Here is a 15,894-nt window from a genome sequence, read left to right on the forward strand (position 1 = left end):
CCATGGCATGGAAAACTCATCGCTTTTCAGCCTGGTGGAATCAGTCCTCTGGTCTTGCTATTATGTGCCTGCCAGGTGTGCCAATTTGAATAAAATCTAGGGAGCAGGTAAGCCCTGCATAATCAATCACAAGATGTGCACATAGCAATGTCCATCAACTTTGCGGGCTGGGGGCTGGCCCCCTCTAATATTTTGGGGGGGGCCCAAAGAGCCCCAGTAGTGATGTATGGAAGTGAAAGCTGGACCATAAAGAAGGCTGATCGACGAAGAATTGATGCTTTTGAATTATGGTGCTGGAGGAGACTCTTGAGAGTCCCATGGACTGCAAGAAGATCAAACCTATCCATTCTTAAGGAAATCAGCCCTGAGTGCTCACTGGAAGGACAGATCCTGAAGCTGAGGCTCCAATACTTTGGCCACCTCATGAGAAAAGACGACTCCCTGGGAAAGACCCTGATGTTGGGAAAGATGGAGGGCACAAGGAGAAGGGGATGACAGAGGACGAGATGGCTGGATAATGTTCTTGAAGCTACCAGCATGAGTTTGACCAAACTGCAGGAGGCAGTGGAAGACAGAAGTGCCTGGCATGCTCTGGTCCATGGGGTCACGAAGAATCAGACACGACTAAATGACTAAACAACAACAACAAAAGAGACCTTGAACCATAGGAGTTGGCTTCTATGGTGCCTACACAGCGCCAAGCTCCTCATGCCTTGCCTCTTTCCCTCTCCCCCACAGTAAGTGCCATAATATTATGTTATAGAGGAGTTTAAATGAGTTGGGGTGCCTGCAGTCAAGTGAATGTTACAGGCCTTCACCTCCTTCCATCACAGAGATTGCAGGTACTTGCTCCATAGGAAGCAGAGCCAAGAACAGCTCTGAGCTGTCCCTACATGACTTCATCTTATTAAGTCGTCCTAGAGGAAGCAGTTTTATTTTCATATGTTCTTTGAAATATGTGTGAACAATAGAGAAGGCACACCCTCTCTAATAATTCCTAGAAAAAATACCAAATTAGGTTCACTCCCGTTCACGTGAAACTGGAGCACAGCATACACTTGAATAAACCGCAAGCCGTAGCAGCCGTGTGTATTCCGGCGATGAAGACTTTGATGTATGCTCAGGAAGAATGCCCAGGAAGAAATCTGTGCCCCGCCCTTCTGTATCCTGACTTCATCACATCAGAGTCACACTGCACATCAAAGACTTGGTCAATCCATTAGAACAAAATTCACAGGTCTTTTAGTACAGCCAAACACTGCTCACAATGCAGTTGGTTAGTTTTTGAGGTTTTATTGTATTCACCCTATGAAACACATGTACACCTTTTCTCAGTTAGGAACACAAAAACAGAGGAAGCTGTCTTATACAGTGGTACCTCAGGTTACATACGCTTCAGGTTACATACGCTTCAGGTTACAGACTCTGCTAACCCAGAAATAGTACCTCGGGTTAAGAACTTTGCTTCAGAATAAGAACAGAAATCGTGCTCCAGCAGCGCAGCAGCAGCAGGAGGCCCCATTAACTAAAGTGGTGCTTCAGGTTAAGAACAGTTTCAGGTTAAGAACGGACCTCCGGAACAAATTAAGTACTTAACCCGAGGTACCACTGTACTTAGTCAGAACACTGGTCCATCTAGCTCAGCATTGTCTACCTCGACTGGCAGTGACCCTCCAGTATTTCAGAGAGCATTCTCATCCAGCTCTCATCCTGGAGATTTTGGGGACTGAACCTGGGACTTCCTGCATGCAAAGGAGATTCTTCTACCCCTGACAATTGCACATCACAGCGGGTCATCAAAACTTTCCTAAGGAAGCAGTGAAGATCAGTTATGCCAGGGACAGTATACCTCCTTTGAAGTTCACATTACCTCATATATCTACTCAGAAATGAACCCCTCTACAATAGTGCCTGCCTGGAGATAGATGAAAGAACACAGAGGAGTCCAAATATAAATCACACACTGGGAAGGAGCTGTAATAATAATAATATAAAAAACATAATCAAATTGTATAGAATGTAAGACACACTACAAGCACCAGATCAAGTATCCAAGTATCTCCATACTTTCTGAGGTCAATTCCAGCTGACATACTTACTGAGCATTCATCCTGATTTGTTTGTGAAGAGGTTATGTGGGGTTAAATCAAGTGTTTTCCCACACTTTTCCAGTGCTTTTTTCTCATCATTCTCCTTACTGCAAAATGTTTGATGGCTGTGTGTGTAATTGTTGCACAAGAGCACCAAATCAACTTTAATTGTACGACCTAAATTCGTTGAGACGTGACTGAAGCGCACCTGAAATTTACACCCTGAGGTGCTATTTCTAAGTAAACTAACATGCCAGTTCTAGTCAACGGTGAGACTTACATCTGTGTAAGCATGCATGGGATTGTGCTGCTTGTTCAGTTGATTTGAACTGGACTGAAGCACATGCTCAATGGTGTGTGTTTTTACATACTGACTAAGAAGCAGAAAAAAGATTATTGTGCTCCTCATATGTAATTCAAAACAAAAACAGTACTAAACTGTAAAATAAAAATTTAAAACGAAACACAACAAAACATAGATTTATTGCAGCACACTGCAGGATCTGAGTTCCTCGCGTTATTTTGATCTACATTAGTTTAGGGAAGTTTTTAATGTTTGATGTTTTATCGTGTTTTTAATATTCTGTTGGCAGCCACCCAGAGTGGCTGGGGAGACCCAGCCAGATGAGCAGGATATAAATAAATTATTATAATATTATTATTATAGTAGGACACCCCGATTTAGGCGGGGACAGAAATATAGGGGAAGAAAATCTAGCAGAGTTCTGATTTTCCCCATGATACTTTTTTGAAATACCAAATGTTAAATTGTTTCCCCACCCCAAACCCTCAAATGGTGGGTGCATCTGCCTTGCTGGTCCCCTAACGATGTGCTTAGTCAGCCTATTGGCTAATCCAGCACTGCTGAGAAGTAGGTTTTTCCACTGTGGGCATGGGCACAGCCAAGGAGGGCAGGGGGGTAGCTGCCCCCCAAAATCAATGCAAATCTGAGGTTCTGCCCCCCCCTAACAAAAGCCTGCCCCCCAAACAAAATTCCTGGCTACGCCCATGAGTGTGGTGTTCATTTTGCAGAAGGAATTTTCTATGGTGATCAGCTGAGCACTAAGGGGGGCTTTCTGACATCACTTCTATTTTTGCTGTTGAAATTATAGGACTATTTGGTTATCTTCACTGTCGCTATTTATTTCTGTTGTGAACTACTTTGAGAGTTATATATATGTGTGAATGAAAAGTGGTGTATATGTTTTCAAAATTTAATTCAAAAATTCAGTGTGACTTACTCCCGGGAGACTGTGTGTAGGATTGCAGCCTAAATCTCTCCTTGACAAGATATGAACTGTAGCATTAGCTGAATCATGCCCATCTGCTGAAAATTGTTCTCAGAGGTAACACTGAAGCTTTGATAAGCTGAAAATCTCAGGCATTGCTTTCAATACAGGGAAACAGTCGTGTGATCATTGATGCACAATTCTAAACCAAAAAGTTAAAGGATGTATGCAGGTCTTGAACAGAACTCTTAAGTAGTCCAATCCCACGTGTGTGGCTGAAGGTGGACCTCAAGACAACAGCTGTGTAAATGCGGAGAGAAACTATTTCTCTTATTCCCTACAGGTTTCAAGAGTAACTCTTTCTCAAGAGATAAATAAAACTTTACAAATAAATTAAGGCAGCTGGAATCCATTGATGCATGTCTAAAATAAACTGAACTATCTGCTTTACTCATCAGCCCTTAGAGATGGACAGTCCAACTGGCTCGGATAAAACAGCCTTGTAAATTGAGCTTTTGGGTTGCTTGAAGCACTCTTGACACACACACCCAGACTCATGGAAACCAATTCCCCATCCCATAAAGCTGTGCTACACATGTGAGGGGGGTCCCCTCGTATGTCTTTTTGCCCCTGATCAACTTCCATCAGAAGAAAGGGTGCTAAGAAATGCAATAGTTGTTCCTAGAGCCATTTCACACATACTGCAAGTCAAGACAGGAGTCACTGGTCCTATATTTGTTTATCTGATTCTTCCTACCTAAAATAAAAATGTTGCATTTATGTCTATTAAGTGTTATGCAGGTTTCACTTTTTCTTTTCTTCTTCTTTTATATACCAGTATGTCATTCAAAATATTGAAGTGGTTTTCAGCAATAAAACAGAAAACTAGACAATGAAAACCATGGGAAGGTTAACAATAGGCATCAATTAACCATTGTGGGTGGGTGTGTTCTTAATTGCCTGGCTGAACAGAAAATTTTTCAGCAAGCGTTTAAAAGTTGGCACAGAAAGCACATGCTTTTAAGAGACTCCCATCCATCTTGCAGTTCCTTCCCCTCAAATATTTTAACTCAAAGGATTGCAATAGCTTGTCTTTAAACTTGTTGAAGTCAGTTTCCCTAAAGTATAACTATAATACCTGGATATGTTATTTAATGTCAAAATAAGGTATCTTCCGAATCAGCTGCTAGCTTACCAAGAGCATGTCAGTTATGTCAAACAAGTGTAAAGTACTCCTAAAGGACTCAGTTATCTGATAATGCCATATGGCAGTGGGAGGATTTAGAAGCAAATATACCATTTGGGTAGATATTTTTAGCACTTCAAAAACCATAGGAAGGTTTTGAATTTGAGAGTTGGTGTTGTGATCTATTTCACTAGAACCCGCAAAACCTACATTCAACACAAAGTATTGGCACTTATGTCTTAGCTTGTGAGCTGCATCTTATCCCTTTGAACTTTATTCCAGCACACGGCAAAGCTTCCATGACGATAGGCTGGGGGAAAACACAGGCAAACTGAATGCAACATATAGGCTTTATGTTGTCTCTTGCATCTTTTGCAACAGTGGCTTGCAAAAGATGGAATTCTTTTCCTTATGGACAGTATGTGTAGAGTAAAATGGGGCAGGGATGATGCTAAAGGATATTAAGGAAGTGCAAGGAGGCAAGGAGATAGGCAGGTATGGAACACAAGAATCCTGGGATGGGGAGTTGGAGACCTACACACAGACACCATGAATGGCAGTTTATAGGAACCATGTGAGAGGCAGATTTAGGGCAGCGTAACTGGTTCCGCCGCACTAGATGCTGAGCCATGGGGGTCTCGCAACTATGACGTCGTGAATTGAGTGGAATGGAAGCCTTCCCCAGTCAGGTGCCATTCAAATGTTGTTGGACTGCATCTCTCACCATCCCTTAAAATTGGTTGTGCTAGGTAGAAATGTTGTGAGTTGTAGTAGTCTAAAACATTTGGAGGCAGCAAGTTTGGGAAGGCTCATTTAGGGTGTCAAGACCTACATTCAGCTTTTTCAGTTACAGCTTACTACCTAGAGTTTGTTTTGCCCCACGACAAAAATGACTTCAAAGGAAATGAGTTTGGCAAATTATAGTATAGTATAGTATAGTATAGTATAGTATAGTATAGTATAGTAAGAAATTATCTCTATATTGACTAGCGGCTAAGAAAACCTTCTACAGACTATAACAGGAATGAGGAACCCACAGCCCTGCAAATGTTCTCGGGCTGCAACTCCCATTGGCTCAGCTAACCCAACCAGTGGTCAGGGATTATGGAAATTGTATCCCAACATCTGAAGGACTGTAGGCTCCCCAACTCTGGTTTTCCAGTGCCATGCTATTTGCCTTTAAGACTACATGTGTAAACATACTTGCTAAGACATAAGCATCATAGAAATTGCACTGAGTTCAAAGAAACCATGCTATAAATGTGCCTAGACAGACTACACCTTAACTAGTAAGTAATCACTTCTTCTCACAGCTAATCTAACTAGAATTTCTTCAACTGAGGAGAATTTTAAAAAATACAATACAGTTGCAATATTCCTACTATTTCCTACTTCACTGTGGTGGCACCTACGCTCTGGGATGCCATTATTGAGAAGAATCAACAGTAGCATGCTTCCAAAACATTACTGAAAACACGCCTCTATATCCAGATGTTTGCTGATCGCCAGCACTAGATTCTACCATCCTATATTTCTTGATCCAGTAGTGATGTATGGAAGTGAGAGCTGGACCATAAAGAAGGCTGATTGCCAAAGAATTGATGCTTTTGAATTATGGTGCTGGAGGAAACTCTTGAGAGTCCCATGGACTGCAAGAAGATCAAACGTATCCATTCTTAAAGAAATCAGCCCTGAGTGCTCACTGGAAGGACAGATCGTGAAGCTGAGGCTCCAATACTTTGGCCACCTCATGAGAAGAGAAGACTCCCTGGAAAAGACCCTGATGCTGGGAAAGATGGAGGGCACAAGGAGAAGGGGACGACAGAGGACGAGATGGTTGGATAGTGTCTTCGAAGAGTTTGACCAAACTGCAGGAGGCAGTGGAAGACAGAAGTGCCTGGCGTGCTGTGGTCCATGGGGTCACGAATAGTCGGACACGACTAAACGACTAAACAACAACAACAAATATTTCTTGATCTTCTGATATTTGCTCTTTTCTGAAATGTTTTTGAACTATGTTTTTATGTTTGATATTTATTTATTTCTTAATAGCAAAGTGGATTAAAAATATTTGAAAATAAGTAAAAACTCATGAAATTTTCAAATTTAATAGCTCTCAGTAGTTACATCAAGGACTTGAAATTTAATTTTGTACAGTACAGATTCTTCCAAGATGCTTAAAAAAAACCTGGGGGCAGGGAGAAGGAATACAGATGAGAAATATGGAGTGTAGATCAGCTTTGTTCCTGGAACTAAGCTGTCCATCATAAAGCTCCGCATCCAAAACAGAAGCCAGCATCTTCATGCTTTCTGGTAGACGCGAGTACATTTGGCACTATTCATGACACATTCCTGCAAAACAAAGAACGTTCATTCATCAGTCTCTCTCTCCAGATCACTAGGGAATAGAGCAATGTAGATAGACACTTAGTATGCCTGAATTATGTTGCATTCCAGCTATTGTGTACAATTTTGGCTAGGAAATCAGGGGAAAATTCCACTTACCACAACGAGTTTCCCATCTACTATCTTTCTGGTTATCGTGGTTTCTTTGCCATCCCACTCCTGGTGCTGGGTCAATACATTATTATCATCTAAGGTGATAAGGGTCTGAAAAAGAATACAGAAATCTGGTACTTAGTATCTTAGTGAATTTATTTCAAAACTGCTCTGTCCCAAGACAGTGCAGTAATAGTGTGCCTCTGATCTTGCATTGGTGTGCATAACTAAAGGCCAAACTAGATGTGTCCATGAAATTAGAATATTTTAAATTAGAACTGCATGAATAGCTTTTCAAAAGTAAATAAAAGCACAGGGAGGGAAGAGGGAACTCCTGATTGGGAACCAGGTAGGAAGGCGTTAAAGTCTTTCACCTTAGCTACAGTTCTTTCCAATGGGTGCTTGCCCTCTCCCAGTGCCAGCAGGTGCAGGATACCAATCCAGATTAGGGTCACAGCAAAGCCTGAAGCTTTCCTCTGCCAGAGTCCCAATCTGGAATCAGCCCCCCATGCTGACATATATATATATATATATATATATATATATATATATATATATATATATATAAAGTCATTAATGCAATTAGCAATTGTGCAAAGGGTGCTATGTCTAGTTTCGACCTAAGGAGTAAACTCATGCAAATGCTACCAGAGAAGTACTTGCCCCTTTAATTAAAGAAGGTGAACAGAGATTACTATTTTGTCTGAGTGATAAGATATTTTGCAGAGGGCATGCTATTACATGGATAGTCTGATAGTCTGATTACGTTCAGCATATGCCTATGCACCAAAGGGGAAATTATCATGCTCCTGCTTTGCCATATTTATAACTGGGTGTGGAAAGTGTCTTACCAAAACAAAGGAGATAGAATTCAAATATTATAAATACACATGCCAAATTAAGCATATCCAGGAACCCTAGAGTTCTCCCACTTTATGTATCTTTTTTTAAAAAACAATATGTCCACCCGCCAGATCCCCACCCACTCAAATTCCTCAACACAAATTCTCCAGAAAGCTGAAGCGCTGCCTTCATCCAAGAAACCCCTACCCCAATGGCTCACCAGTTATTTCTCCCATGAAGGCAAGAACAATAAACAGCTATCAGAAACACAGGCATTTGCACAAATTCTAATTGTGCAGACAACTAAAAAGCAGTAACTTTTAGACTGAAGAGTCTATGGAAAATAAAGAATGAAACGTGGATTCTCTATGCTGTCATGTACTTTTCTCTGTAAATCTTTGTCTGAAGTTTGATACTGCCAAGAAGGATCAGGACACGCCTAGTTTTGTCCTCCAGGCAGAAAATGAAAATGACGCCTGACAGACATGTTAAATGAAATGCTTGCACAACTTCTAACCATTTCAATGGAGCTTCCTAGTTGAGAAAGACTAGTCCATTACCTGGTTTGCACGACACAGTAAGTCAAACTATGGCTTAGCAACACCATGTGAATGTGCTGGCTCCCAGAAAGGAACTCACAGCCACTATGCTCCTTGGCAGTCTCTGTTACTCGTACACTAAACTGTGGTTAGCAAGGAGAAAGCTGGGTTCGGACAACATACTAAGAGAAACTTTAGCTTAGTGAAGTGAAGAAGGAAGAGAAACTGGGAAGGAGCAAAGTGGCTACACAAGGTCTTGTCTGGATGCTGTGCACATTCATGCACTTCCAGTGTCAAAGTTTGGCTTACCGTGACATGTGAATGAAGTCGGTGCCTCCTACTTTGCCACCCTTAAGAACCACCAAATTTGACACATTCCTTACTTTGCCTAATGAAAAAGACCCCTCAGAGGATCACACTATTTATAGTCTCAATGTCCCATGGGTCTGGGAGAGGAATATTTTTGCCCCCTTTTCTCTTGCTTTAAATAAGCAGTAGAGTGGAACCTCGGTTCCCGAACGCCGAAAACCCAGAAGTAAATGCTTCTGTTTTCTAAGGTTTTTTTGGAACCCGAACTCAGCTTCTGCTGAGTGCAAGACGCTCTTGCAACCAATGGAAACCTCCCCCTTGGTTTTAGAAGCTGAACTGGCTTCTGGAATGGATTTCATTTGAGAACTGAGGTACCACTGTAACAGAGTGGGCTGTGTGATGGTTTGCATACGGTAAAAAGCTTTGTAGGATGCAACATGCAATTAAGACTGTCTCCTGGAATCCTCTTTCACGTAGCACTTTCACAAAGGGATGTGCAGAACCAGTTTGGGAGATGATACTGTAATTGTAGTATTGCAATTGGAGATTAAGGAAAGGTCCTGGCAAATCACCATTATTCTTATAGGTTATTTGCATAAGATTATGCTCCTGTTACTGTAATCTGAGGGGAATTCCCATGCTCCAGAACGTGCAGAAGCAAGATGCTTGTCAGAAATCACACAACGTGACACCTTAACGCATATGGCCATGAAAAGAGCTCCAGGAACTTGTTGTGCCTGTTTGGCGAAGAAGCCTATTGAAGGGATCATCAGCTGGCAAGCATCCAAAAGGGAGAGCTTCTTAGCATTAACCACAGACGTGACACTCCCAAGAAAAAGCCACTGAATCATTCAGGCAGGGCTTTTGACCTGACTGTTCTGAGGTGTGCAGATATGAATCAAATCTCACTATTCCACTGCAACACGTTCTTTTGCTACCAGAATTTACAAAATGGGACCATCATTAAGATTGCAGGGATTTCCCAAAATTAAAAAAGGAGCTGCACTAAGAACAGTAAAAAGTTGCAGGTAGCCATTTGAATCCATTAGGGAACAAATCCAGCTTGCTTTGACATTTTAGTAGGAATTGTACTACTTCAGCTGAGAACCCCCCGCCCCAGCTTGAAAGGCCATAGATAGTTTAATTGCTTTTATTTGATATTAACCACTGTTTAGCATTTCATCCAAACACAATTAAGCTGCAGTTAATCTTAGCTATAGGTTAGCTGAAACAATCCATCTTCAAAACATAGTTTATGAAGATGGCTTGGTTCATCCAACTGTAATTAAGATTTGCCACAGTTTAGGGTTTTGTTAAATGTGTTGGTCTGGCTTTCACTCTCTTGTTGTCTTTGTGGGGCTCTTTAGCTGCTTGTGGTGCTTAGTTCCATGTACTGGCTGGGATGTAGAGCCATGTACTGGCTGGGATGTGGAGGCCATATCTGGGCTCAATCCAAAGGGGCTAATTTTGACCCTGAAATCCCTCCATGGTTTAGGACTAGCCTACCTGCCTGTGTCCACATGCGCCTGCCTATAGTTACCGTATTTTTTGCTCTATAAGACTCACTTTTTCCCTCCTAAAAAGTAAGGGGGAATGTGTGTGCGTCTTATGGAGCGAATGCAGGCTGCACAGCTATCCCAGAAGCCAGAACAGCAAGAGGGATTGCTGCTTTCACTGCGCAGCGATCCCTCTTGCTGTTCTGGCTTCTGAGATTCAGAATATTTTTTTTCTTGCTTTCCTCCTCCAAAAACTAGGTGCGTCTTGTGGTCTGGTGCGTCTTATAGAGGGGAAAATAAGGTAAGTTCTGCAGCACAGACCTGCCTTTGCCATTTGGCAGTTATCCCTCTTACCACAGAAAGGCCTTCTCAGTTGTGGCATCCTGACTCTGGAACTGTTTATTTATTCATTGCACTTATATTCCACCTCCAATGAACTCAATGTGGTGCACATAGTTCTCCCCCAAATTTAATCCCCACAAGAGCCCTGTGAGGTAGGTTAGGCAGTGACTGGCCCAAGGTCACCCAGTGATCCTCTTCATTGCTAAATGGGAACTCTAGACTTCCAGGTCTGGTCTGACACTCTAACCACTACGCTGCACATCCCTTCACAGGGAGGCTTGATGCCAGGCTCACCTAGCTTGATGCCATTTTAGGTATCAAACACTTTTTTGATTTTCAAAGGTAAGGTTCCAATCCTGTATCTACTTACCTAGGAGTAAGCCCCAGCGGGGCCTACATCTGGGCAGACATGTACAGGAAACTACTGTTAGTTTGGTTATTATTTTCAAATTGCTGCTTTATGTTTGCGGCTGGATTTTTTTGCTTTATCTTGAAACTTTGTAAGTTGCTCTGAGAACAGGTTTGAAGGGCGAGGTACACAAAAGAAAAAAGGAAGAGAAGGCAAATAACCACAGAAAGCCTTGCGGCTCACACACTTCCAGCATCCCCCAAGATGAGTTTGGGAATTTTTTGCTTCTGTTGTAGATTAGCCACCGTTAATGATGCAAACAGCACTACGGGAACCAAAGGCAATGACTGACAAACCAAACGCAATACCATGCTGATTCATGAGGAAATTTACCTCAGCAGTGATGCAACTGTGCACCACTTGAACCACAGTGATTGGTATCATTCACAGTGTTACAACATGCATTGATGGGAGTAACTTGTTCACCTAACAGAAATCAGAAGAGTTCAGGGAGTTGCATCAGCTTCTTCCTGTAGGGATGTTCACATGTTATATTCAACGTGGGTCCAATGTGTGTGGTTAAACACATGTACAATTAGTGACATTGAATGTTCAACAAAGTACAGTATGTGTACCTGTGTACCCAACGGCCGAGCTGCACAAATCAACAAACACACACACTTTCACACATAAATGTGCACATGTGAAGAGACGGCTTGTACTTGTGAGCAGTGTGAACATGTGACTGTTCAGTCACATGCCCTCTCTGGACGATCGCTTCATTTACCTGAGTTTTTCGGCCATCTAGCGTCTCCTCATTGAACTTCTCGCCCAATTTGAAACTGAATTCTGATGTTTTGAACGTGCTTTCTGTTTTCACATGGAATGTGTCTCCATCTTTAGTGATGATAATGTCTGGCTTTGCCATGCTCCCCATCTTCCTCATGGCCACGCCCACACCTGCAGAAAAGTGAAAGGCAAGGGACCTGTCAGATTGGTTCAGCCAAGCTGAGTCATTACGCAATAACACACATACACACATGCACACAAAAGATTACCTAACTGTTTAAATTACCCAGCGTGGGGAAGGAGAACTCCAGTGACTCAGCTGAAGTGTTGAAGCATCTCAGGTTAATCAGAAGCTTATTATAACTACTCCACTTTCGTTCTGCCTTACAGGAGTAACAGGTCTTTTTGTAAGACTTCAGCATATTACCAAATGACTTCTGCCCCAGATACAAATAACTAAATTATATCACATTGGCATTTAGAAAGGGAAATCAATGAAATCAGGCAAAAAAGTACCCATTGCTCTGCAGAAAAATTAGAAATAAATTGTGTCATGTCACAACTCTCGCCTTGCTCCTCCTCCAGTGCTATCTATCTGAGACTTTCTGGAGAGAAGTAAACAACAACAACCCAAAACACTATGTTTACAAATACAGTCATTCATGTAGGCCACTGGGGTGGAAAGTGTGACCCTCCAGATGTCATTGGACTTCAGCTTCCATCAGCCCCAGCCAGCATGACCAATGGTTAAGGATGATGGAGTTGCAGTCTGGAAATATGGAATCACAGAACTGTTGAGTTGGAAAGGACCCTAAGGTTAATCTAGTCCAACCCCCTGCAATGCAATATCTGAAGGAGCCCAGCTTCTCCCTCACTGCTTTAGCCTAACTACTGAAATCACCAGGAATATAACAACAACAGCAATAACAGTTTGCAGGACGTACGATCATTAAGGAGAAGTTTGTATTCTCTTAATGAGTGGACAGCCAAACTGCAGAGCTCACATTTCCATTCTCTGGAGATAGACTTGGATCTCATCTAGTTTATTGTTGTTCATTTTAAGACTCAATTCATGTTCTGTTTCTGGAATGAGGACTAGGCTATACATATATTTTTAAGTGGGATAATTCATTGTAGTGTCATGGCAATTGTTTCATTGCCACAAGTATTTCAGCTCACCACATGAAACAATCCCCCTCTCCTCTTGCCACACACCGTTCTGGGGTTTATTCTGACTCTCCTGAGCCAAACTGGGAGACCACAAGAGGGGAGTGGACTGCATTGCACTAGTGGAAGTTATTGCATTGAGCTTCTACTAGCAGGAACCATTAGGTGAACTGAGCCCAGAACAGAGAAATAAAAGATTTCCTGCACCAGTACTGTAATCCTTAAGCCTTTACTGCAAAGACTACAAAGGCTGCTTTACACATGCTTATTCACCACTTGATGGATGCAACCTTGATTGATAACATCACAGAAAGGTTGTATAGTAACTCGAAGCACAATGCTTTTCAACAGTCAGCAAACCTCCGTGAACCGAGTAAATGGGCAATGAGAAATCAAGAGGTGCAGAAATCCATGTGCACATACTCTCTCTCTCCCAGACACTACTAGTATATTGAAGGGGGAGTCTCTATCTTCTGGGTTGACACTGAAACATTTGGAATACTCTTTAGATTCAATGTAGTGCATAACAGCCCCATGCCAACTATTGTATATAATGGACTAACACCATGATTGTCTCCATTCACTGGGCACAAGAACTTAGTTAACCCCATGTGTGAAATAATGTGTGTGTCAACTGTGGGGCTAGTTCAGGCCTGCCAAATGCAGCTCCACAAGCAAAATGCAACACACCCGTGCTTAACAATTGCCCAAACAAGCCATAGCATGCCCCAATGATACATTTCCCCTATTCTTTCTTGTGCAATTACATTTACATCTTCAAAAAGCAAGGAGCTAGTCCTTAAGGATGCAAAAATAGATATGGGGTGCCATACAGGTTAGGAATGGGATTTATGCACTGTTCATAACTCTTTGCCACTACCTAGAAGGATCAGAAGCTGAATTTTTTTTTACATACAATGTGTAAATACAAGTAAGTTGTGTTTCATCTGCATCGTTTAAATGGATCACAGGATTCTGCTTGTTCTGCAAAAGCTTGGATACTAACACTGAGTTTAGAACAGAATATACACAGCCCTATTCAAGAGTCATCTGTGGACTTAGATTGCATTTTAGTGAAATTAATCCACAAGGATGGAAAGAAGAAAGGTTCTAACATAACAGCCGGATGTTAATTCAGATATCTGTTATTCTTTCCAGTTTCAGCCTCAGCTGGAGACTCTAAACACACTGTAACTTGGCAGATCTATCAATGCAGCCCCAAACTATTCACCCCTAATTAGGTTAGTGTTCCGTTCAATTTGTCTGGTAAAATAATAATACTGAATATGAGATCACTGTGGTACATTTTATCCTCCTGTACACACTTCACAGGAAGTTTGCTCATCCTGGCATTTTTTCCAGTCCGTGCAGTGAGACAACCAAAGCCAAACATTTAGATTTCACATAAAAGATCAAGGCAGTGCACAACATTAAATATCATAAAAACAATACTATATAATTGCAAGAATGACCGGCTTGTTTAAAAAAAGAAAATCAAATTAAATTTCATTAAGAGCATCATATTCTGTTATAATGAGCATTCATCCCCACTGTATGGTTTCTTCTTGCACCAGCAATGTCCAAATGCATTGTAATAAGAAGTGTAAGCTGTGTTACAGGAGTTCTGAAGGTTTCTGCCATCTGCCCTCCTTTCTGACTCAGGTGAAATCCCTGGGAAAGTGCCATTCTGCTTATATGAGAGATCTCCCTCTCCTTCCCATTGCCCCCAGCTATTCTTCTGTCCCCCCACCCCACTCCGAGTTTCTCATATGTTGTTTTAAGCAGATGGTTTGGTATATGTACACACACACACCACACACTGCAGCTCAATATCATGTTTGAAACAATATCCATTTGTGTGCCTGTTACTAAAAGGCAAGCCTGAGAATGCCTTCGCAGACCTTGGACAGAGCATTCAGCCTCTCAGGAGCTGAGAAAATGAGACACACAAAAGCTCCTAATCCCAGCTCCCCACAAGAGAGACAGATATGTGCTTCCAGGAAAGGAAAAATTAATTCCTGTTCCCTCTTCATAATCCTCCACTCCTAATCAAGCCAGGCACACCACATGTGCACATAGTAGAAAGAAATAGGACTGTGTCTACTCCAGTATGACAAATACGAGAAAGGCATGACAATTCACAAAACCCAAAGAATTGCAGTGCACAAAATGTGCATCACGCAGACACTGCTCCCCTTACACAAATCATAGAGAAGAACTTTTAAGTAAGTCACTTAATCCAAAGCAGCCATTTTAAAGAATATGCCACTATTTAAGCAGTGCTTTGGGGGGGGGGGGTGTTAAAAAAAGCTTTTGGTTGCAATGCTACATTTATTTATTACAGATGCACAAAGTCACTCCATCCAGGAGGGCTACGTCCATGTAAATAGGAAGGTTGCAGTCAGCATCTTGGATGTAAAAATAAAAATGCACACACTACTAGCACTATTGTTGTGATAGGATTTGCCCAGCTCATTTATGGATTGGCTTACTTTTCAATCCTACTATCTGCCCTTCCGCCCCCTTTCTTTTCCCCCAAGTTTTGCCCAATGAAAGGAGGGGATCTCTAGTTCTGCTTCTCTGTTGTCATAAAATATCCTCATCATTTTAAACGGAATCCCCTTAAATTCTTACTCCCCTTCCCCCCCCCCCGCCAGTTCTCCCCATCCATTCCCTGCTCCTTACCCAACTGCTTCATATACTCATCAAAGCCGTCGCTGGAGACCAAGCGCCACCTGCCCAAGAAAGCCTCTGGGTTCGCCATTGCGCTGCGTTTGGATGGAGCTGTCCCGGCTGACGACCAAGAGAGAGGCTTTGGGAAAAGCGGCTGCAGGGGAGGGGGGAGGCCGGGGACGTCTTTATATAGATGTCCTGAGCATGTGCTGCCGCCAGGGGACCAATCGGGAGGGCTGACGTCACGGGTGCCGGCTCCCAACCGCGAGGACGCTGCCGGCGATGCGCTCCAGCTCCTCACCGAATGATTGGGCTGCGCGGCCCAAGGGCGCGAGGCGGAGGGTCCAGTGCTTCAGCCCTCGCGCTGCGGGGCAAGGCCCTCA

The 15,894-nt window shown here is 42.4% G+C and overlaps 1 protein-coding gene across 1 annotated transcript; it reads right to left on the reverse strand.

The window, feature by feature from the left end:
- Window positions 1-6,594: 6,594 nt before the first annotated feature.
- FABP5 (fatty acid binding protein 5) lies at window positions 6,595-15,690 on the reverse strand. The gene is made up of 4 exons (XM_028736617.2): window positions 15,524-15,690; window positions 11,670-11,842; window positions 7,011-7,115; window positions 6,595-6,857 (listed from the first exon to the last, which is right to left on the reverse strand). The coding sequence occupies exons 1-4, from the start codon at window positions 15,600-15,602 to the stop codon at window positions 6,807-6,809; spliced, it is 408 nt and encodes a 135-aa protein (XP_028592450.1). The 5' UTR covers window positions 15,603-15,690; the 3' UTR covers window positions 6,595-6,806.
- Between the last annotated feature and the right edge of the window lie 204 nt (window positions 15,691-15,894).

The sequence above is a fragment of the Podarcis muralis genome, chromosome 8, assembly GCF_964188315.1.
Source record: "Podarcis muralis chromosome 8, rPodMur119.hap1.1, whole genome shotgun sequence".
Taxonomy (NCBI): Eukaryota; Metazoa; Chordata; class Lepidosauria; order Squamata; family Lacertidae; genus Podarcis; species Podarcis muralis.